Source organism: Rattus norvegicus, chromosome 18, assembly GCF_021556685.1.
Source record: "Rattus norvegicus strain SHRSP/BbbUtx chromosome 18, alternate assembly SHRSP_T2T, whole genome shotgun sequence".
Classification (NCBI taxonomy): domain Eukaryota; kingdom Metazoa; phylum Chordata; class Mammalia; order Rodentia; family Muridae; genus Rattus; species Rattus norvegicus.
Window position 1 is genome coordinate 14,347,776 of NC_141551.1, and position 24,878 is coordinate 14,372,653.

Sequence of the window (24,878 nt, forward strand, 5' to 3'; positions counted from 1 at the left end):
CTTGAAGGAATCAGAGAAAGGACTGGAAGAGCTTGAAGGGGCTCGAGACCCCATATGAACAACAATGCCAACCAACCAGAGCTTCCAGGGACTAAGCCACTACCCAAAGACTATACATGGACTGACCCTGGACTCTGACCTCATGGGTAGCAATGAATATCCTAGTAAGAGCACCAGTGGAAGGGGAAGCCCTGGGTCCTGCTAAGACTGAATCCCCAGTGAACGTGATTGTTGGGGGGAGGGTGGCAATGGGGGGAGGATGGGGAGGGGATCAACCATAAAGAAGGGGAGGGGGAGGGGTTAGGGGGATGTTGGCCCGGAAACCGGGAAGAGGAATAATAATCGAAATGTAAATAAGAAATACTCAAGTTAATAAAGATAAAAAAAAGTTTGGACACATTGTAAGCTTTTGGTTAAATGTAATTATTGTCCTATTTTGGTCTCTACTGTTGTGACCATTATCAAAAGCAATCTGTGCAATGAAAGGGTTTATTTAGCTTATGTACATCAAGACACATCCCACTAAGAAAAGCCATGGCAGGAACTCTGGGCAGGAAGCTGGAGGCTGGAGGAACAAAAGCAGAGACCAAGGAACAATGCTTATTGACTTGCTCCCCACGGCTTGTTTAGTTTGCTTTTTTACCTACTCATGAAAGGTAAAACCCACAGTGGATGGTTCCTCCTGCATCAGTCATTAATTAAGAAAATGCCCCACAGGCTTGCCTACAAGCAATCAGATGGGGGCATTTACTTAATTGAGGTGTCTCTCTCAGATATGTCTAAGTTTGGATCAAATTAACAAAAAACAACCAGCACATGTGCCATGCATTTCTGTTCTTTAAAAACATCGAGTTTACTTGATCACGATGGATAATGCTTTTGATTTGTTTCTGGACTTGGTTTGTAAGTATTTTATTGAGTAGTTTTGCATCAATGTTCATAAGAGAAATCAGTCTGAAGTTCTCTCTTTGTTGAGTTTCTGTATGGCTTAGGTATCAGGGTGAATGTGGCTTCATAGAATGAATTTGGTAGTGTTCCTTCTGTTACTATTTCATGGAATAGTTTGAAGAGTATTGGTATTAGCTCTTCTTTGAAGGTCTGGTAATATTCTGTTCTAAAATCATCTGGCCCTGGGCATTTTATGGTTGGGAGAATTTTAATGACTGCCTCCATTTCATTAGGGGTTATAAGGCTGTTTAAATAGTTTATCTGATCTTGATTTAACTTTGGTAAGACCTACTGACTCTTTGAATTTCTTCAGCTTCTATTGTTATGTCTCATTTTCATTTCTGACTTTGTTTATTTGGATACTGTCTCTCTGATTTTTGGCTAGCTTGGATTAGTATTTGTCAATCTTCTTGATTTTCTCAAAGAACTGGCTTTTGGTTTCATTGTTTCTTTGTATTTCATTGTTTCTTTGCTTCTAACTGATTAATTTTAGCCCTAAATTTGATTATTTCCTGCTTTCTACTCCTCTTTGGTGCCCAATCCCTGACACTATTAATGATGCTCTCTTATGCTTGCAGACAGGAATCTAGCATGGTTGTCCTCTCAGAGGCTCTACCCAAAAGCTAAATGAGACAGATGCAGACACCCATAGCCAAACAGAGTAGAGCTTGGGAAATTTTATGAAAGAATGGGAGGAAGAATTTTGGCTACTGAAGGAGATAGAAACTCCACAGAGGACCAACCTGGATCTGTGGGGCTCTCAGAATCTGAATCACAAACCAAAGAACATACACAGGCTGGACCTAGGCCTCCCCACACATACGTAGCAGATGTACATCTTGGTTTTCATGTGGCTCCCAAGCAACTTGAGCTAGGGCTAGCCCAAAAGTTGTTGCCTGTATGTGGGATATGTTCTTCTAGCTTCAGTGCCTTGTTTGGCCTCCGTAGGAGAGGATACTCCTAGCTTCACAGAGACTGGATGTGCCAGAGTGGAGAGAGATGACTGGGAGCCCTCTTCCACTCAGAGGAGAAGGAAAAGGGGTATGTGGGAGAGGGATTGTGAGAGGAGGTGATCTGGAGGGGATCAGTGAGCAGGATGTAAAGTAAAACAAAATTTTATGTGTAAAAATCATAAAGGTATATTTAAGCAATAGAATCTAAGAGTAGAAAAAATGAAAACCTGCCTTCTGGAATTCTTGTCCTGTTTAGAAAGAGACTAGTAAGTGTTTAGAAAGTATTAAGTCACTCCAGGTGTAACTAATCATTGAATAAGTAGAAACAGAATCGTTTAAATAAATCAAAATAATGGCCAATAAATTTAAAATCGATTATACAGTAAAAGGTAATAAATATAAATGCAAACAGATCTTTAATGTGATAAGTGGAAGTAAGTAAAAAGCACCAATAAAAAATGGCAAAATATGCCACAAAGTGTAGTGTGTTTGTCATCATTTGTGAATTAATAACTGAAAGGAAGTTGTGACACAGAAGGAATAGACATCTTCAAAATGCAAAATACATGTGTGGAATTTTAATAAATAAATGACTGTATATTTTAAAAGATTACAAGGAAGGAGCATCATGAAGTTATGCATTTCATGTTCAGATATTAAGAATTATGATGTTTTTGGTTTTACTGAGCTGCAGCTTTAAGTAAATGCTTTCATACCTCCTGGCATAGTGTCTGTGCTGAGCAAAGTAGCAAAAAGAATTTCCAGAGGAGTTCATTCTGAATTTTTTACCCACAGAATAATGAGCTGTGTTAATCCACTAACTTCAGAGGACTGTGTTTAGCAATCAACACCTGAACTCTACCTACCTTTCCCCCTCTAGACTATGTTATATAAACCTTTCAAAATAATATTAATAACTGAAATACATATATTATGAATGAGGTAGGCATCGATTTTAATATCATATAACTTGGGTATAAGCAGCCTATCTGGCTTGTTAGTGAAAAGCCTGCGTTTCTCACCTGCATGACATTAAGGGAACATGAGTCAATTGTAAATATTAAATTAGATGGTACACAGGAAGCCTATAGGACAGATCCCTTGTTATCACTTACTGAAGGCTTCATTTTAAATGTATGGATTAATTTATAAAATACTTGGCAAAACTATAAGAAAGAAAGCTGCCCTCTATCCGGGGCCACCATGCTTCTGTCTGTTACTCGGAACTCTTTCCTTTGAGTTTTTAAAAAGACTTTATCACGCCCTATTAGTGCTCATGGAGAGCCCATGGCTATTTCAGTTACTTGATCTTAACGTCCATGATGGCTCCAGTGATCTTATCCACCTTCCTATAAAGCCATGTTGCTCCCATTTACTACACATTTATCACCAACAACTCAAACCCTATCTCTTTCTGAAATTTTCATTGATTAATTTGTTGACTGACAACGCCATACATGTATAGACTATGTTCTAATGATTTCTGCCTGTCCCCACCCCTTGTTATGCCCCATCACATCCTAATAAGCCCTTCCCATCAGGACATCCTTTTCCATCTTCCTGGCTTCGGGTTTCTCTTGGGGACCCACATAGTTTAACCAGGACCATCTCTATGACCACTGGATTGGAAGTGTGCGCTTGGAAACGCCAACTTCTTTGGTATCTCAATTTTCTATACCACTTCTAACTAGCATTACGTCTTACTGATTTATAACTTATTTTTGTAACATCTGTTTCAGTGACCTACATCTACCCTACCAACTCTCCCTTAAATGGAGGTTTCCATAAAATGGCTAAGGCCCTTGTACATAGGTTCATCTCTTATAATACTTAAATAACCAGTTCCATTTTCCCCTCATTCTACCCATGCCCCCACCAAATAATTGCAATCATGAGCATGCACTTTCTTCATTATATAAATGTATCTATCTGATCTTGAATAGACCGCTCTCATGCTTTACCGTCTAAATTTCAACTTCTCCACATCTTTCTTAAACTTATGAGAGCTTCTCTAACAACCTTACTCTTGCTTCCTTTATCCCTGAGAAAATGGGACAAAACAGGAATATACCTGTCAGCATAATCACCATTCACTGCCCACTGTTTGAGACTTTTCTGTGATCCACTCTAAAGCTAACTCTCCCAGGCCAAGAAAAAATACATAGCAGGAAACAAAGCTGGAAGGACAAAACCATTCCTTTAACATTGGACACGGAACTACAGGGTTTAGCATTTTACCTGCTAAGTTCCAGTCTTGCTTTAGCCAGTATTTCCTTATTATATACAGATTCCTCCCTTCTAGTGATGTATGTTCTGTAGTATTTTGGGGTGGAAATATGTAATTAGCTTTTTTAATTTTTCAGGGGATTACAGTGAAGAGATTGTCTTAAGTATCAGAAAGGACTTTGAACTGTTCAGCAGTCTCAAAAATGACAAACTATGGAAACCTTTAATATTAGACTAGATATATTTTACATTACAGGCATGAGCCTAATGGAGGCCATGAAGTAGAATGTGGTAGTTTGAATCTTAATGTCCTCCATACACTCATTAGTTCCAGGCTGATGGAACAATGCTGGCAGGTTTAGAATGAGTGACCTTGCTGGTGGAAATGAGTAACCAGGAGTAAATTTTAGCTTTCAAAGCCACATGCCATTCCTACTGTACTCTCTGTCTAGTGTTTGCAGTTCAAGGTAGAAGCCCTTAGCTACCTGCTCCCTCCTTCCCTGTCTTGGCCATCACACATTCTAACCTTATAGAACTATAATACAAAACATTCTTCGATAAACCTACAAGAACTTTCTCCGATAATTTTCCTTGGCCATGGTGTTTTATCACAGCAATAGAAAGTAAAAACACACTTCATTTATTTCACTTTTGTTCAAATTATGTCATTTATCTCTTCATTTATCCCTTCACTCTGTGCATGTTGGGTACCTGTCATTGCATCCAGGACCTCGAATGCTGGAGGAGAGTTCTGCACTGCTGATTTTCGGTCTGAATGAATTCCTTTTTGTCATTCCTTTCTTCTTTTAATATAGTTTAGCAACTTTTAACTTGCCTAGTCTTACTGTTTATTTCCTTTATTGTCTTTAACTCCTCACTGAAAGACATGCTTCAAAATACAGGGGTTTTGTTAATTTGTTTCTAAGAGTACCTGAAAGGTAGTTGGTAAATATTGGTGACTTTATTGGATTAACTCTCATCTAAATTTAAATACAACTTATAATCAAGATTTACCTCATCATTTTAGTTCAATATGCTTATCTTATTCAACTTCCCAAACCTCTAATAGTCACATTTTTCTAAAATTTTGTAAATATGCTAACAAGCAATTTCTTTGAATATTTTAACAGTGTGCATCCAATTTAATAATTTCAAACTGTGTTGAGGATAATTTTCCTAATTATAATTTTTGAAGGCTATGCTTTTTAGTTCAAAATGTGTGATGTTTTACATCCAAAAGGACTTTTAATATGTGGGCTGTATGATTGGCATGAAGCTAATCATAATTTGGGGATAGAATTAAATATATTTGACCTCCAAATTAGCTTCCTACAAATGCTGTGTGGACTTTAATATTTCAATGAGGCGTTATTGCTTCCTTCAGTTCTGCAATAGTGGTGCTGCCAGTTTCTCCATTCTTGGGAACAGACACATTTTCAAAATCTGCTTTTGGGTCTTTAGTAGAATGACTTTATTATTTTTAATTCAATCATTTGTTGTTAGTTATCTGGTACTATCTAATGCAATGTGGACACTTCAAGGATATTCTTAGAGAGTGAACACCCAATAAAATCTACTGATCAAGATTAAAACTTTGTCAAGTACAGAGAAGACAAAAAGATTAAATTTTATGAATAAATTGTCCGAAAAGCTATTTTAATAGGCTCAAATTGTGTTTTACAACTAATCTAGTTTTTAAAGAGTAAACATCTAAACACATTTCCTGTTATAGGTGAAATCCAAGGAAAGAATGTATTAGCCCAAAGATTTGTTTCCAACTGAGATAATACGAATGTTTCTACTCTGTGTTAGGGATGACTACTGTATGAGCATTTATTTGACTCCCACAGTGCATTGATGGCCTCTGCTTCTTTACGGAGAATACAAATATCCTACACACACACACACACACACACACACACACACAAACACACATACACACACACATAAACTCACTCACACACAAACTCACATATATAGACATACACATACACACAGTACACACATATACTGACACACATTCAACCTGACAAACACACACAGAAATACACACAAACATATACACAAATATATGTACACATACACAAATGAAAACTCACAGACACAGAGACATTCACACAGTGACATACAGATATATACACACAGACTTAAATTCTTTACCAAAATAGATATTAGACATCTAGAAAATATCAATAAACACACTTGGTGTCTGATATATTAAAATGAAATATAATCAGAAATATGAAAATATCTGTAATTGGAAGGAACTGTAATAAATTTTCTCAAAAAAATTAAGACATATAAACCAAACACGATTGAGTAGAAACTTTAAAAAGACATAAAAGGATGGAAATGTGACTGATAGGGAAACGGCTGTACTCGAAATCATATTAAATTGATTTTTCAGCTTCTCAGAAAAGATGGTTTCAGAGCTTTGCTGTCCCTGGATGCTCAGGACGTTCTAGCTCTTTGTTGAGACTGCCTCAGTGATTTACTGAGGAAAAAGAGACTTCCTCACAAAGCACTAAGGAAAATGGCTTCATCCCAGGTCTCTGCATCTAGGATGTGGGCACCATGGCTTTGCAAAGCACTGAGGTCCTGGTGACATTTCTTTTCATTCACAATGTAAATTACAGCTTTTATGCAGTGCCACACTTAACCCCTTAGTCATGGGTCTGAAGCTTTGTTCCCGTTTGTGGGTGACGTAAACGTGTATGTTTCCAGTTTACCTCATCTTGCTGTGAGTTTAGCAGCTGCAGTTTCATGTGCTTCATGTACGCCATGGTGATTGGCATGTTGTAGTCGATCATGCTGGTCACCAGGGTAGGAGGCTTCCCATTATCTGCAACAGAACATTGTAAATCTGTGACGAAGGCAACACTGTGTTCCAGCTGCACCTTCAGGGTGAGTCAGCAAGTTTAATTACACATGGTCTTCAGCACATTAAAGATTGGAGACTATGAAAGCTGTATAAACGGACTATGTAAAATATATCATGCAAATTTCCGATTTAACAGGATGGACAAACCCACCATATCTCACTATAAAGTGATTTTAAATATCCTAAATAACAACAAACAAAACTAATATGATGATTAAGCATTTCAAAAAATCTCAAGGCACAGCAATTTTATATATTTTTTTTAATATTTTGATATAAATATTTTATATATATATATATATATATATAAAGCTTTTCCTTTTTATTTTCTTAGAGGAGCTAGGTTACTTATCTTCCAACAGAGGGCAGAATCTTAAAAGTGCCTATGACATAAATCTAATTATTAAGATAATAGCATTTCAATCAAGATAAAGTCAAATTATTCTTATAAAATTTTTAATTAAAGACATTTCATGTAATCTATGATTTTTGGAAGCAAGGATCTGTAGATTTGAAAAATTATTTTTAGTGTTGAACTTTCTTGCTAGATATATCTAAAATACCATGAAATAACACCATGCTGGAAATTAAAACTTTAATACACACACACACACACACACACACACACACACACACACACACACACAATTTTTAAAAAGATACTTGTACGGTTGAAACTGCCTTCCAGAAGTGGACCCCGAATTACTTTGGGTACCGGAATTACTCAGTGGGTGTTCAGAATCCAATGTTTCCTACTTGAATAAATAAAGTGATGTGACTTGTTGAACTGTTTTATCCTCCACATTTTCATAAAAATGTGAGATACGAATTACTATTATAAAGAACAATGGCTTCACGTCTCACTATTGGGCAGTGCGGCTACCTTTGTGATCGGTCCCATCTGGGTTCAAGTGCATTCTTTTCTGGCACTCGGAACAGCTCATTAGAAACCGCGTCACCGCTTCTCTTGGTAGGAAGGCGTAGCTCTCTGAAATCTGCAATGATTCACAAAATATCAGTGTTATTGTAGGAGCTGACCGAGCAGGATCCCACAGAAATAATCACTGTCTTTCCCGATAAGACACGTTATTCCACTATGGCAGGAAGCACAAGGAAAGCATGCACGGCAAACCATGCATCATTTCAAGAAATATCTATCCAGCTTGATCAAGTGATTCTTAATAACAGCCAGCGATGCCATGTGACGGGCAAACCATTGGCTGCATCTGGGTAGATACGTGGTTTTCGTTTCTGCATTGCTTTTAGGAAAATAATCACAGTGTGCAGATATTCTTGTGGATTCGTCGTTACTGAATATTGCTCTTAACACTCATAGCACAATCAAATTTTCACTCGTTTCATCTCTACATTTTAAAATTTAGACTCGGTGAGAGGCAATGAACTTTAGCTTCTGCATACTGATGATTTCTCCATTATTACTTTAAAACATTTCAAGAGAATAAAAGTTTAAATCATGTATATACTGCAGTCTTCAATTATCCTCTCCACGAAAAAAAATGACACACTTGGGAATGAGCTTGGGCCACCTAGATCGTTTATTTTATATATATTTATTTATAATTTATGTCTACAATAGCTTATATTACCAGAGCAGCACTTCTTCTACCTTATACAAAGCTTTATGTTGAGAACTATGATCTTCATTTGAGGGAGCAATTGATACTCCTGATGATTTGCTCAATATCAACCTTTCTATAAAAGTGTTTCTCTCACTAGAGCATAATAACACTGTGATATAAAGTGGATGGATTTCAAGCCTCTTTCTATAAAAGCTAGTACTGACTCAGTGCTATTTAGAAATCTGATGCAAGCATTTAGATTTCTTCCAATGTTCTACCAATGACACAAAAACGAAGAGGTCAGTAGGAGGAACAACTGAGTTATAAATTAGATGTAAGTGTGTGAGATAATTCCTAAGGTATATGTTTGGCTGTTACAAACACAGATGTATTGCAAGATAGTATAAGGAGAAGAAAATGGGTAGCCAATATATCACTGAGAGAAAGTGTGTGTGTGCTGATTCCCTTACTTGTGAGGAGGTCCTTTCTTTCACTATACCATGCCACAGAAGGAGCACAGCATTGAAGAAGAAGCGTATGCTGAAATCTAACATTGCAAAGCTCTTGAATTCGGACCTTGACACTGCTGTCAGTTTGCCTTACTTAGGATACCCATCACCTCTTACAAGAAAGAATGTCACAGCTCTTTCTTAGAACCTGAGGCCTGCTCAACAAGGAGGAGGCCATACTACTCAAGAGGGAAACCTAAGGACTCAGTGCTAGGGAAATCATGGTTATTGGAGGACAATCTACAACCACTAATTTACTAAGCCAGCATGATTCCTGATACCAATCTAAATATTTGTTCTCGTATCCACAGATAAGTGTAGTCTTCAATTTTTATTAAGGAAACTTCTCTTTACAACATATGGAATCCAATCTAAAAATGCAAAACCAATCAAATTGAGTTGTGGAGCTCAGTGCCAAAATATGTCTACGAAATCCTGCTCACAGACCACTGATTCGGAGGATCAGGGGCTTCGCTGTGAGATTGTGTCACTCAGTAACATCAGAAGCTACAATCATAAAGTCTTACCAACATGGCTGCCCAAACATGAGCTAAACAATGAAGACACCAATGAATTAACATGTCAAGAAAGATGCAGTAACAACCAGGAGGGCTATTCCCTATAAAAATAACCATAGGTAACCAAGGAAAGTCAGGAGAGACAGGCCTTCGTCCCCAGAGAAGAGCAAGCAATTAGGTACTCTGTGTAAAAAAGTCAACCCTGACACATACACACTAGTTACATTATATGAACACAGCCTGTTATATTTAGGATTATATGTGTATATATACATATGTACATGCATGTAATAACAATTAGTGAGAAAAGACATCATGAGTTTGAGAGACAATGGGGAGGGGTATATGAGAGTGTTCAAGAGAAAAGAAGGGAAGAAAGAATGTGGTAATAAATGATAACCAAGAATATATGCAAGAAAAAATAAAAAGAATAAAAAAGGTATAAGAACCCAAAGATGAGGAAGAAGCTTATGTTAAACATTCTTGGGGAGTAGCCAGATACAAGTAAGTGAAATTCAACACTAAGATTGAATCTAAATCCCTAACTTTCAAAATGCATTTAAAAGCTAAGATGTGTAGATGATAAACTATCTGCCTTAAAATGCAGGTGTGTTATGAGGAAACGAGCAGAAGGGCTTGAAAGCATTTTCGCCAAACTAGGTCTATGTATTCCTGAATCCGGTAGAAAAAAAACTACAATTAAAATTGGCATTCACTCTCTTCTCCCCTTAGCTTCTTCCTCCATTTCTGTTTACACATAGGCTTTCACACAAGAATTAGCTTCCTATTATTTTAAACTTTTATATAGGAACTTAGTACATTCACACGGTGTTTGCATGTGACTAGTGGCTGTTTTCTTCCTGCTAAAAGTCAACTTGAAATCTATTTGACAACAGCTCAACATAAAACAGGAACCTGTGAAGCGAGCTGCATCTGATATTGGAACGTTAACTCTTCGCTTTCTGAAGTACTGGCGTGAACAGGATTTCAACGGGATTTTCTAGTGGCTCTTATTTTGCTGGGACACACAGACCACAGCAGCTGTAGGCACAGGACATAAAGGCCCCCCCATGGGCTTGGGGATTTAGCTCAGCGGTAGAGCGCTTGCCTAGCAAGCCCAAGGCCCTGGGTTCGGTCCCCAGCTCCGGGGAAAAAAAAAAAAGAAAAGAAAAAAAAATAAAGGCCCCCCATGGAAGGCCTTCCACATATATCACTGTATTTCTTAAACACCCGCAATCATTACTCATTCCCAATCTCTTCAAAACCAAGCCTTCCAGGATTGTCAACCTTGAGAACACCAAAGAAGAGAAGGAAGAGTGCCCTACAGTCATCTCATCATGGAAACAATACATTAGTTTGAATGAAAGCCTTCATTAAACACTGTGGTATCAGTGTAAGAGATTACCATGTGGGGCACAGAACTAGGAAGAAAACCTCAATGGTAGAAGGTAGAAACAGAAACGGCAATTCCACATTCCATGTTACATACATTCCTCAGATACACACAGCGAAGCTTGGAGAGGGAGCGAGAAGGGATCACAGTCTTAGTTTAGAACTGGACCCCAGCAGCCCTGCCCTCACACTCCAGCATACATGTTTTTGATGTGCTAAACACTGAGCTGTAATCAGCTTGAAGCTCTCCAACGGTGACATGACCAAGTAAGCCCCACAGCAACTGCAAAACGAAGCAAACAAAGCTAAAATATGAAGCAAGTACTCATAAAACTAAGAGCATGGCAGACAGCAATCCAACCATCCATTTTATTGACTCATGCATGGGTCTAGCACCCCTATGGGTCCATCCATAGAAATTCAAGTCACCCATGCACAATGGCATGATATATTAGATACACAGATCCTCCCAGACGTTTTAAATCACCTATGAATCACTCGAACTGCTTCTTAGAGTTTAAATGTTATGCAAATGGGGAATGGACGGTGCATGTCTTTGATCCTAGAGAGAGGATGAAGGCATATCGATGAATTCAAGGCCAGCTTGGGCTACATAGTTCCACGTCAGCCAAGGCTACCTATGTAAATATTGTCACATTGAGCTATTCCATGGAATAATAAGAAAGATGTCTGCATGGGTTTGCCTCAAACACAAGTTTTTTGAAAAAAAAATGTTGTTCACCTATTGTTGTTCAATCTATGGATGCAAACTTTGCATAAAGGAGGGCTAACTATGGAACAACAATGGAAGAATTTAGTGCCTTTTTTTCAATTGTAAACAAAGGAAACAAGCAGCAGACTTGAGTGACACTTTGGCTTGAAGAGTGGATAAAAGCAGATCATTGCACTGCCATGGCGACAGAATGTACATCCCTCTCAAAAATACACAACAGCTTCCAGGAGAGAACACATATATGTGGCCACAAAAGACTGAGACCATATAAAGCTATATTGCTTCCATATGCCGATGTGAAATTAGACATTATCAACAGCAGGGACTGAAGAGATATCTCAGTGGTTAAACGGTATTGAGACAGTCATGTCATAGCACTTAGACAGCTGACAATAGCCTACCACTCCAGTTGCAAAGGGCAAAGGAACCAGTGCCTTCTCTTTGCATCTGCAAGCATATGTACAACAAAAGCACATACATATATACATGGAATAAAATGAAATAAAAATCTCTTCTAAAAAGAAAAAAAATATCTGTAGGGAAAATGTTGGAAAGTATATCAGTTCATGGAAATTAGGCAACACATTCCTGAGAAATGAACAACAACAACAACAAAAACAACAACAAAAATAGCTTAAAATGGAAAATACTTTGAAACAACTGAAGTGGAAGAACAAATCGTTACACTGTTGGGATGGAAGAAAGCTCTTATGGGGATGTGCTAATGACAAGCACCTACCTATTGATGAAAAAGGAAAGATTTCAAAATGGCGTCCTTGAAGCTGAGAACTCTAGGGGAAATTGGTTCTAATGCGTTGATCCAATTGGGAATCTGCATGTCCAAAAGCTAAGGGTCCTTGTCCCTAATTGGGTTTTGATCAATCAATAAAGAGGCCAGCAGCCAATGGTTGTGCAACAGGAGACGGGGCAGGACCCTTAGAGTTGTAAGGGTAGGATGCAGGGTTAGGAGGAGACAGGATCACCAGGATGGGGTGGGAAAGGGAAGTGAGCTGGAGGGAAACAGTGAACGAGCCACTTAAGAATTCTGGGAAGTCAGAAGAGACTGCTCCCTGCACACACATCTCGGAAAAAGCCAAAGACCATCTGGAACCCTGGTGCACTGAAGCTCCCGGAAGGGGCGGCACAGGTCTTCCTGGTTGCTGCCGCTGCAGAGAGCCCGTGGGCAGCACCCCATGAGCGAACTTGAGCCTCAGGACCACAGGTAAGACCAAATTTTCTGCTGCAAGAAAGCTGCCTGGTGAACTCAAGACACAGGCCCACAGGAACAGCTGAAGACCTGTAGAGAGGAAAAACTACACGCCCGAAAGCAGAACACTCTGTCCCCATAACTGACTGAAAGAGAGGAAAACAGGTCTACAGCACTCCTGACACACAGGCTTATGGGACAGTCTAGCCACTGTCAGAAATAGCAGAACAAAGTAACACTAGAGATAATCTGATGGCGAGAGGCAAGCGCAGGAACCCAAGCAACAGAAACCAAGACTACATGCCATCATCGGAGCCAAATTCTCCCACCAAAGCAAACACGGAATATCCAAACACACCAGAAAAGCAAGATCTAGTTTCAAAATCATATTTGATCATGATGCTGGAGGACTTCAAGAAAGACATGAACACACTTAGGGAAGCACAGGAAAACATTAATAAACAAGTAAAAGCCTACAGAGAGGAATCGCAAAAATCCCTGAAAGAATTCCAGGAAAACACAAACAAACAGTTGAAGGAATTAAAAATGGAAATAGAAGCAATCAAGAAAGAACACATGGAAACAACCCTGGATATAGAAAACCAAAAGAAGAGACAAGGAGCTGTAGATACAAGCTTCACCAACAGAATACAAGAGATGGAAGAGAGAATCTCAGGAGCAGAAGATTCCATAGAAATCATTGACTCAACTGTCAAAGATAATGTAAAGCGGAAAAAGCTACTGGTCCAAAACATACAGGAAATCCAGGACTCAATGAGAAGATCAAACCTAAGGATAATAGGTATAGAAGAGAGTGAAGACTCCCAGCTCAAAGGACCAGTAAATATCTTCAACAAAATCATAGAAGAAAACTTCCCTAACCTAAAAAAAGAGATACCCATAGACATACAAGAAGCCTACAGAACTCCAAATAGATTGGACCAGAAAAGAAACACCTCCCGTCACATAATTGTCAAAACACCAAACGCACAAAATAAAGAAAGAATATTAAAAGCAGTAAGGGAAAAAGGTCAAGTAACATATAAAGGGAGACCTATCAGAATCACACCAGACTTCTCGCCAGAAACTATGAAGGCCAGAAGATCCTGGACTGATGTTATACAGACCCTAAGAGAACACAAATGCCAGCCCAGGTTACTGTATCCAGCAAAACTCTCAATTAACATTGATGGAGAAACCAAGATATTCCATGACAAAACCAAATTTACACAATATCTTTCTACAAATCCAGCACTACAAAGGATAATAAAGGGTAAAGCCCAACATAAGGAGGCAAGCTATACCCTAGAAGAAGCAAGAAACTAATCGTCTTGGCAACAAAACAAAGAGAATGAAAGCACACAAACATAACCTCATATCCAAATATGAATATAAAGGGAAACAATAATCACTATTCCTTAATATCTCTCAATATCAATGGCCTCAACTCCCCAATAAAAAGACACAGATTAACAAACTGGATACGCAACGAGGACCCTGCATTCTGCTGCCTAGAGGAAACACACCTCAGAGACAAAGACAGACACTACCTCAGAGTGAAAGGCTGGAAAACAACTTTCCAAGCAAATGGTCAGAAGAAGAGAGCTGGAGTAGCCATTCTAATATCAAATAAAATCAATTTCCAACTAAAAGTCATCAAAAAAGATAAGGAAGGACACTTCATATTCATCAAAGGAAAAATCCATCAAGATGAACTCTCAATCCTAAATATCTATGCCCCAAATACAAGGGCACCTACATACGTAAAAGAAACCTTACTAAAGCTCAAAACACACATTGCACCTCACACAATAATAGTGGGAGATTTCAACACCCCACTCTCATCAATGGACAGATCATGGAAACAGAAATTAAACAGTGATGTCGACAGACTAAGAGAAGTCATGAGCCAAATGGACTTAACGGATATTTATAGAACATTCTATCCTAAAGCAAAAGGATATACCTTCTTCTCAGCTCCTCATGGTACTTTCTCCAAAATTGACCATATAATTGGTCAAAAAACGGGCCTCAACACGTACAGAAAGATAGAAATAATCCCATGCGTGCTATCGGACCACCACGGCCTAAAACTGGTCTTCAATAACAATAAGGGAAGAATGCCCACATATACGTGGAAATTGAACAATGCTCTACTCAATGATAACCTGGTCAAGGAAGAAATAAAGAAAGAAATTAAAAACTTTTTAGAATTTAATGAAAATGAAGATACAACCTACTCAAACTTATGGGACACAATGAAAGCTGTGCTAAGAGGAAAACTCATAGCGCTGAGTGCCTGCAGAAAGAAACAGGAAAGAGCATATGTCAGCAGCTTCACAGCACACCTAAAAGCTCTAGAACAAAAAGAAGCAAATACACCCAGGAGGAGTAGAAGGCAGGAAATAATCAAACTCAGAGCTGAAATCAACCAAGTAGAAACAAAAAGGACCATAGAAAGAATCAACAGAACCAAAAGTTGGTTCTTTGAGAAAATCAACAAGATAGATAAACCCTTAGCCAGACTAACGAGAGGCCACAGAGAGTGCGTCCAAATTAACAAAATCAGAAATGAAAAGGGAGACATAACTACAGATTCAGAGGAAATTCAAAAAATCATCAGATCTTACTATAAAAACCTATATTCAACAAAATTTGAAAATCTTCAGGAAATGGACAATTTCCTAGACAGATACCAGGTATCGAAGTTAAATCAGGAACAGATAAACCAGTTAAACAACCCCATAACTCCTAAGGAAATAGAAGCAGTCATTAAAGGTCTCCCAACCAAAAAGAGCCCAGGTCCAGACGGGTTTAGTGCAGAATTCTATCAAACCTTCATAGAAGACCTCATACCAATATTATCCAAACTGTTCCACAAAATTGAAACAGATGGAGCCCTACCGAATTCCTTCTACGAAGCCACAATTACTCTTATACCTAAACCACACAAAGACACAACAAAGAAAGAGAACTTCAGACCAATTTCCCTTATGAATATCGACGCAAAAATACTCAATAAAATTCTGGCAAACCGAATTCAAGAGCACATCAAAACAATCATCCACCATGATCAAGTAGGCTTCATCCCAGGCATGCAGGGATGGTTTAATATACGGAAAACCATCAACGTGATTCATTATATAAACAAACTGAAAGAACAGAACCACATGATCATTTCATTAGATGCTGAGAAAGCATTTGACAAAATTCAACACCCCTTCATGATAAAAGTCCTGGAAAGAATAGGAATTCAAGGCCCATACCTAAACATAGTAAAAGCCATATACAGCAAACCAGTTGCTAACATTAAACTAAATGGAGAGAAACTTGAAGCAATCCCACTAAAATCAGGGACTAGACAAGGCTGCCCACTCTCTCCCTACTTATTCAATATAGTTCTTGAAGTTCTAGCCAGAGCAATCAGACAACAAAAGGAGATCAAGGGGATACAGATCGGAAAAGAAGAGGTCAAAATATCACTATTTGCAGATGACATGATAGTATATTTAAGTGATCCCAAAAGTTCCACCAGAGAACTACTAAAGCTGATAAACAACTTCAGCAAAGTGGCTGGGTATAAAATTAACTCAAATAAATCAGTTGCCTTCCTCTATACAAAAGAGAAACAAGCCGAGAAAGAAATTAGGGAAACGACACCCTTCATAATAGACCCAAATAATATAAAGTACCTCGGTGTGACTTTAACCAAGCAAGTAAAAGATCTGTACAATAAGAACTTCAAGACACTGAGGAAAGAAATTGAAGAAGACCTCAGAAGATGGAAAGATCTCCCATGCTCATGGATTGGCAGGATTAATATAGTAAAAATGGCCATTTTACCAAAAGCAATCTACAGATTCAATGCAATCCCCATCAAAATACCAATCCAATTCTTCAAAGAGTTAGACAGAACAATTTGCAAATTCATCTGGAATAACAAAAAACCCAGGATAGCTAAAGCTATCCTCAACAATAAAAGGACTTCAGGGGGAATCACTATCCCTGAACTCAAGCAGTATTACAGAGCAATAGTGATAAAAACTGCATGGTATTGGTACAGAGACAGACAGATAGACCAATGGAATAGAATTGAAGACCCAGAAATGAACCCACACACCTATGGTCACTTGATTTTTGACAAAGGAGCCAAAACCATCCAATGGAAAAAAGATAGCATTTTCAGCAAATGGTGCTGGTTCAACTGGAGGGCAACATGTAGAAGAATGCAGATCGATCCATGCTTATCACCCTGTACAAAGCTTAAGTCCAAGTGGATCAAGGACCTCCACATCAAACCAGACACACTCAAACTAATAGAAGAAAACCTAGGGAAGCATCTGGAACACATGGGCACTGGAAAAAATTTCCTGAACAAAACACCAATGGCTTATGCTCTAAGATCAAGAATCGACAAATGGGATCTCATAAAACTGCAAAGCTTCTGTAAGGCAAAGGACACTGTGGTTAGGACAAAACGGCAACCAACAGATTGGGAAAAGATCTTTACCAATCCTACAACAGATAGAGGCCTTATATCCAAAATATACAAAGAACTCAAGAAGTTAGACCGCAGGGAAACAAATAACCCTATTAAAAAATGGGGTTCAGAGCTAAACAAACAATTCACAGCTGAGGAATGCCGAATGGCCGAGAAACACCTAAAGAAATGTTCAACATCTTTAGTCATAAGGGAAATGCAAATCAAAACAACCCTGAGATTTCACCTCACACCAGTGAGAATGGCTAAGATCAAAAACTCAGGTGACAGCAGATGCTGGCGAGGATGTGGAGAAAGAGGAACACTCCTCCATTGTTGGTGGGATTGCAGACTGGTAAAACCATTCTGGAAATCAGTCTGGAGGTTCCTCAGAAAATTGGACATTGAACTGCCTGAGGATCCAGCTATACCTCTCTTGGGCATATACCCAAAAGATGCCTCAACATATAAAAGAGACACGTGCTCCACTATGTTCATCGCAGCCTTATTTATAATAGCCAGAAGCTGGAAAGAACCCAGATGCCCTTCAACAGAGGAATGGATACAGAAAATGTGGTACATCTACACAATGGAATATTACTCAGCTATCAAAAACAACGAGTTTATGAAATTCGTAGGCAAATGGTTGGAACTGGAAAATATCATCCTGAGTGAGCTAACCCAATCACAGAAAGACATACATGGTATGCACTCATTGATAAGTGGCTATTAGCCCAAATGCTTGAATTACCCTTGATCCCTAGAACAAACGAAACTCAAAACGGATGATCAAAATGTGAATGCTTCACTCCTTCTTTAAATGAGGAAAAAGAATACCCTTGGCAGGGAAGGGAGAGGCAAAGATTAAAACAGAGACTGAAGGAACACCCATTCAGAGCCTGCCCCACATGTGGCCCATACATATACAGCCACCCAATTAGACAAGATGGATGAAGCAAAGAAGTGCAGACTGACAGGAGCCGGATGTAGATCTCTCCTGAGAGACACAGCCAGAATACAGCAAATACAGAGGTGAATGCCAGCAGCAAACCACTGAACTGAGAATAGGTCCCCTATTGAAGGAATCAGAGAAAGAACTGGAAGAGCTTGAAGGGGCTCGAGACCCCAAAAGTACAACAATGCCAAGCAATCAGAGCTTTCAGGGACTAAGCCACTACCTAAAGACTATACATGGACTGACCCTGGTCTCTGACCCCATAGGTAGCAATGAATATCCTAGTAAGAGCACCAGTGGAAGGGGAAGCCCTGGGTCCTGCTAAGACTGAACCCCCAGTGAACTAGTCTATGGGGGGAGGGCGGCAATGGGGGGAGGGTTGGGAGGGGAACACCCATAAGGAAGGGGAGGGGGGAGGGGGATGTTTGCCCGGAAACCGGGAAAGGGAATAACACTCGAAATGTATATAAGAAATACTCAAGTTAATAAAAAAAAAAAAAAGAATTCTGGGAAGTGGTCACTGGCCACTTCCCTGACTGGGTTTTGTGCTATAAAAACACTAAATGAATTCATGTCCACCAGACCACACCCAAAAGAATGCTGAAAGCAATCATTTGGATTGAAGAGAATGAGCACAAACAAGAGGCAACAGAAGTTTGTAGTTACCTAGAAAGTTAAGAAAGCAAAATGGTCCCAGTTTACGGACAGCATGATGTTTATGTGTGCACAAAATTGTGGGATCCACCAAGACAGAATTAGTAAGCAAGTACAAGAAATCAATAAGATAAGAGATAACACTTTTAAAAACTTGCATCTCTACATATAGTAAACTATCTTCCATTTTATAAATATAATTTAAATAGTAACAAATAAAATAAATGATATACTTAATATGGGATTTTAAAGTCCTATGTGTTAAAAGCTAAAATATGTTTTAATTTATGAGTCAGTTTTCCTACTCTACAAACCAAGCTTGACAAGAACTCACAGTTTAGCCCAGATTTCATCAAACTTATAATAATCTGCCTTTGACTCCCGAATGCTGAGAATACAAGCATTGGCTATCAGATAGAGCTTAATAACAACTGATGACAAAAGTTAAAAATCCCAATAAACAGAGAACTATTCTATGATCATGACTGAAAGGATTAATATTGTTAAAGTGTTCTTCCCACTCAAAATGATCTACAGTTTTAATGTAGTTCCTATAAAACCTCAATGGTACTCAAAATCATTAAAAAAAAAAAACACCTTACGTTTGTATGGAACCGTAGAGACTATTGAAATGTCAATGCACTTGAGCAAGGAGTGAATCTGAAGGCATAAACTACTTAATTTCAATCTATCCTCAAAGGTTACAGCAGTCAAAATAGTCTGATAGTGATACAAACATACAGATAGATCAAGGGAACAAGGCATCCTGAACACAGATCCATGCAGTTGCAATAAACATGCCTTCTAAAAACGCCCCAAGAACACACATGACACACGTGAGGAAAAGATAATCATTCCAATAAATACTAAATATAAAATTAAACACGCAGACCACTTCTACACTAAAATATCAACTCAAGAAGAATAGAAGACTTACGTGACCTGAGACTTTTGAAATGCTGGAAGGAAAAAGAGATAAACGTCTTGACAAGGAGTGAGGGGACTTCTAGGTATGGCCTCAAAATCAAAATCGAAACGAGGAAAGATGAGATTGCAACTGGTTTTCATAAAACTTGTCAGAGGAGCTTGACGTGCCACCCCCACCCAGTCCTGGGCATGCAGCTGGGAATGCCCAGGCGGAGGCAGCTCAGACCTGATCCCAGCACTACCCTCCACGGCTGTGTTGCAGGGCTGGGAAGGCTCACTGTTCAGAGATGCCTGAGCTGTCAGACAAGGATGTGAAGCACTACACCCTGGAAGAGAATCAGAAGCACAAGGACAGCAAGAGCACCTGGCTGATCCTGCATCATAAGGTGTATGATCTGACCAAGTTTCTCGAAGAGCATCCTGGTGGGGAAGAAGTCCTAAGCGAGCACGTTGGGGGTGGTGCTACTGAGAACTCTGAGGACCTCAGACACTCTACAGATGCAAGAGAACTGTCCAAAACTTCAGCATCGGGGAACTCCATCCAGATGACCAATCACAGACAGCCAAGCCCTTGGAAACTCTTATCACTACAAAAGAATCTAATACCAGTTGGTGGACCAAATGGGTGATCCCAGCCATCTCAGCCCGGGCTGTAGCTCTGATGCATCATCTCAACATGGCAGAAGATTAACTTGTCTCTGAAGCTAAGGAAGGAAGACTGCCCCAGAGAGGGTAGAAAAGAAGCCAGTTTCAATCACTTCCACTGAAAGAAACTTCCCCCTGAGAAAGTAATTGTAATATATCTGTTTCGACTCCTGGGCTAGTTGAACAAACAAGGAACTCTTTGTACTCTTAAACTTTTCAAATATGCCTTTTTATTCAACTTCATTTTGGTGTATTGTAAACATGATCTTTTTAAAATATAAAGGTCAGTGAAAAGAAACCATGAATACGATGAGGAACAAGCCAAGAGGATGAGGAGTGAAGTCACTTTCTTCTCTAAGGGAACAAGATCCCATCTCTGCACTGGCAATTTACATTTCTTCTTTCCACATGGTCAATATAATTAATCAGGGACAAACATATTAAAACTACATTGAAATCCATTTCAAATCCATTTTATCTTAGTCAGAATGGATACTGTTCAAGATGAAGGCCCATGTCCGCAACCCCCACATGCAGGAAGCTGAGGAAAGGGAATTTCTGTGAAGCCAGCATGATAAAGATGAGGAATTCCAAGCAATCCTGGTTATAAAGTGAAACTCTGTTTCAATACAGAAAAAAAGGAATAAAAGAGGAAGATAAATTCCAAGCAAACCTGATTATAAAGTGAAACTCTGTTTGGTACAGAAAGGAAAGGGGGAACAAAAAAGGGAGGGGGAGAGGCAGGGAGAAGAAAGAGAAAGAAAAAAATGACGATAAATGTTGTTCAGATGAAAGTCACAAGGAGCATGTATACACAGCTGGTCAGAATGCAAAGAATTAGTACCACCAAGGTTCATCAGTGAGGCAGAAGTTAGCATTACTGTATGATCCGACACTGCTGGGTAAATATCTGAAAGACTCAAAGTCATCATAGCTTGGAGACCCTTGCACATCCATATTTGCAGCACTATTCCATACGGTCAAAACAAACAAACAAACGGATGCAATAGCAGATGAATGAATAAGGAGAATCAGTGCAGAGAGCCCATAGAGGAGAAGGAGGGAAGGAGGAGGAGGGGGGAGGAGGAGGAGAGGGAGGAGGAGGGGGAGAAGGAGTGGGAGGAGGAGAGGAAGGAGGAGGAGGGAAGGAGGAGGAGGGGAGAGGAGGAGGAGAGGGAGGAGGAGGGGGAGGAGGAGGAGGGGGAGAAGAAGAGGAAGGAGGAGAGGGAGGAGGAGGGAAGGAGGAGGAGGGAAGGAGGAGGAGGGGAGAGGAGGAGGAGAGGGAGGAGGAGGGGGAGGAGGAGAATGTTGTTTGCAGGAAAATTGTAAACAAAATGCACTCAAATATCTGTGTTCCTCCATATGAACTAACTAGATATACATGCATATATATGTGTGTGTGTGTGTGTGTGTGTGTGTGTGTGTGTGTGTGCGCGCGCGCGTTTGAATTGTACATATACGTGGCATGTAAACAGAAGAGGGACTAGTTGGGAAAGTAACAAATGGAACCAGAGAAGGGATAGCTAATGTGCTGAGAGAGACAATCCAACATAAGTTTTTCTCTAATTTTATATACTTTTATGTAATTTTTAGATAAACTCATGTCATTGTGTATATGACATGAAAGCAGGAAAGGGAGTATTTGGGGTCAAGAGATGGTTCAGCAGGAAGGAGGAGAGGGTAAAAAGGAGGAGGTCAGTAGTACTGAATATGGTGTGTGTGTGTGTGTGTGTGTGTGTGTGTGTGTGTGCGCGCGCGTGCTTGTGTGTGTGCATGCATGTTCATATACATATGTGTGTGTGAAACTGCCATACAGAAACATACTATCTCACACATCAACTCAAAATAATATTAACTTTAGAAGAAAATAAGGGGAATAAAGACTTCTATGGGTTAGATGACAATTTTAGCCTAAGATGTAAAGTTAATGCATGAGCTGAAATAGAGATAAATCAGAGTGAATTGTGAGCATGGGCTATCACTCTGTGGAGCAACAAACAGAACTCAGAAGAATCTGTACTCAATATTATACCACATTGACTCAGGTATACCAGTGAGTATACAGCACTTAGAAAACAACAGTCATACTGTCAATCATGTGGAAAGACGCACTTAGAAAACAACAGTCATATTGTCAATCATGTGGAAAGGCGGGGCTTAATTGTCTGCAGCACTACTGACCAAATCAAGAACTGCAGGCATGGTAGCCAAGCATTCTGCTACTGAGCTATATCAGTGACAAAGAAGTAGCATGATGTGTGCGTAGAATGTGGCCCTTTACAGATACTGAGTCTGAGAGCAATAGAAACTTCATATATTTTTTTTAAAAATCTCCATATATTTATTTACAACTAATAACACATTTAAAAATCACAACTATTCACAAATATTTACCCAGTGTTCCTTGTAAAACTTTGCCTTTAGAGGTCAAACCTCTGTCATTTTCTTCCATGGAACCTTAGTCACCATAGGTAAAGATTATATAAAAGTCCCCAGTGAAATTCGTTTCTCCACCTTTGAGAATAAACCAGCTATGGAAAGATTATTTCTTTAAGAAAACATGAATGAAATAGAATTGAAAAGAGTATATAAATCCAAATTTGCCCTTACTTGTAAAGTCACCCACAGTGATGTTACAGAAAGAGTCTTGTCTAAAGAAGAGAGACCTCAGCTCTGGGCAACACTGCTAATCAGATTCTTTCAGCCTTTTATATTTCATATAATGTGTGTTACATTTCATAGAAGGGACTTAAGACTAAAAGCACCTATCATGCTATCATGTTTGACACACAGTGAACTTTTATGTGGTGACTGACATATACCCACAGATGTGACATACTTCTAGATGTTACAAAACTGAAATGCTATGAACAGAAGATCTGTGCACCACTGTGCTTCTGCAGAAGAAATCTTTAAGGACATGTAAGGCACTACACTTGCAAATATAAAGATATTTATCAGGTAAGACAGAGTTGCTCCACATCTATCTATTGAATGGGTAATCACTGAAATTATTAGGTAATAGTGCTAGATAAGAATCTAAAACGTAATGTGGTTAAATAGGTCAAAGTACTTGAGTCACCTACTAGTCATTACTTGATTAATTTTGATGAGCTCTCAACACCTAAGGTCTGCTAAGAAAAAGTACAGACATATTCATAGTTCGTTAAGCCAAAAGCCAGGCCTGCCAAGCTGCCACTGAGAATGTGGTCACTGGGACCTTGAATTTAGCTTCAAATCTCTTTCAGAATGGCTATGCTATGTTTTCTCTATTTGTTCCACAGAACTGTGCTAATGACCAACTGACCGTGTGTATCTTTATGATATGTCTAATGTCCAAACTCGAGTGCTGGTAGCATCCACTATCAACCCAAAAGCCCTGCTGCTGATCTATGGAGAGATCATGTTTTGTTTCTCTCAGCCCTTTAGCACCCCTGGCTTGGGGCTTCCCCTGACTTGACACTGTTACATCTCTTCACTTGGTACCTTTACCCCATGTTATTTTTTTCTTTCTTTAATCGCTTTCTATATTTAATCTCCTCATTCATCCCTCAGTTCCTCTGGTCTGAGGGCAGGGGATGACTTAGCCCAACCTCCTGAAATAGCTAGAGTTAATTGTTATTTATTTGTGCATGTGTGCGTGAGTGCATGCGTGCGTGTGTGCGCGTGTGTGTGTGCCTTGTGTGAACCAATGCCCACAGAGGGCAAATAAAGACTTTAGATCTACTGGAGCTGGAGTTATAGATGGTTGTGAGTCACTTGACATGGGTTCTGGGACCAAAATCACATTTCCTGGAAGAACAGCGAGCCCTATTAACCCCTTGAGCCATCTTTCCACAAAGTGGAAACCTCCAGTTTCTTTGGAAAGTCAGTTATGTCGAATGATGTTTTGCTGGAGACACAGGTGAAAGAATGTCTTGCCAAAGCAGAAACGTGAAGAACATGTTCTCCTGGAGCAGACAGAGGTCAAAGGATGTTAGGATACAGCAAACACATGAAAGGGCCTGTGATGAAGGAGTATACACCTGACACTACAGACAGCCAGACAGCGGGAGAAGAGCACTGAGCATTGGTTTGGTTTGCTCTGCCTCACTCCTCTTCGCTAATGGAACGAATATATTGGTTCACCTTACATAGCCCTGTTGAGCTCAACTTGTGGGAATGCTGCCATTGAGAGAAGCTCACCCAAGAACTGTTTGTGAGGTTGCTGCTTCAGTGGCCTCTCCTCAGGCTGGCTGGTAAGCCTGGTGGTTTCCTCAGAATTGAACTA

The 24,878-nt window shown here is 39.4% G+C and overlaps 1 protein-coding gene and 1 pseudogene across 6 annotated transcripts in view; one reads left to right on the plus strand and one right to left on the minus strand.

Moving 5' to 3' along the window:
* The window catches only part of Nol4 (nucleolar protein 4), a 362,305-nt gene that overhangs the window by 226,403 nt on the left and 111,024 nt on the right, over positions 1-24,878 (minus strand). For all 6 annotated transcript variants that reach the window (NM_001415694.1, XM_087593008.1, XM_087593005.1 and 3 more), the window contains 2 exon segments: positions 6,857-6,969; positions 7,892-8,003. In NM_001415694.1, the coding sequence (NP_001402623.1) occupies positions 6,857-6,969; positions 7,892-8,003 (225 nt within the window).
* Cyb5a-ps1 (cytochrome b5 type A, pseudogene 1) lies at positions 20,251-20,654 on the plus strand (annotated as a pseudogene).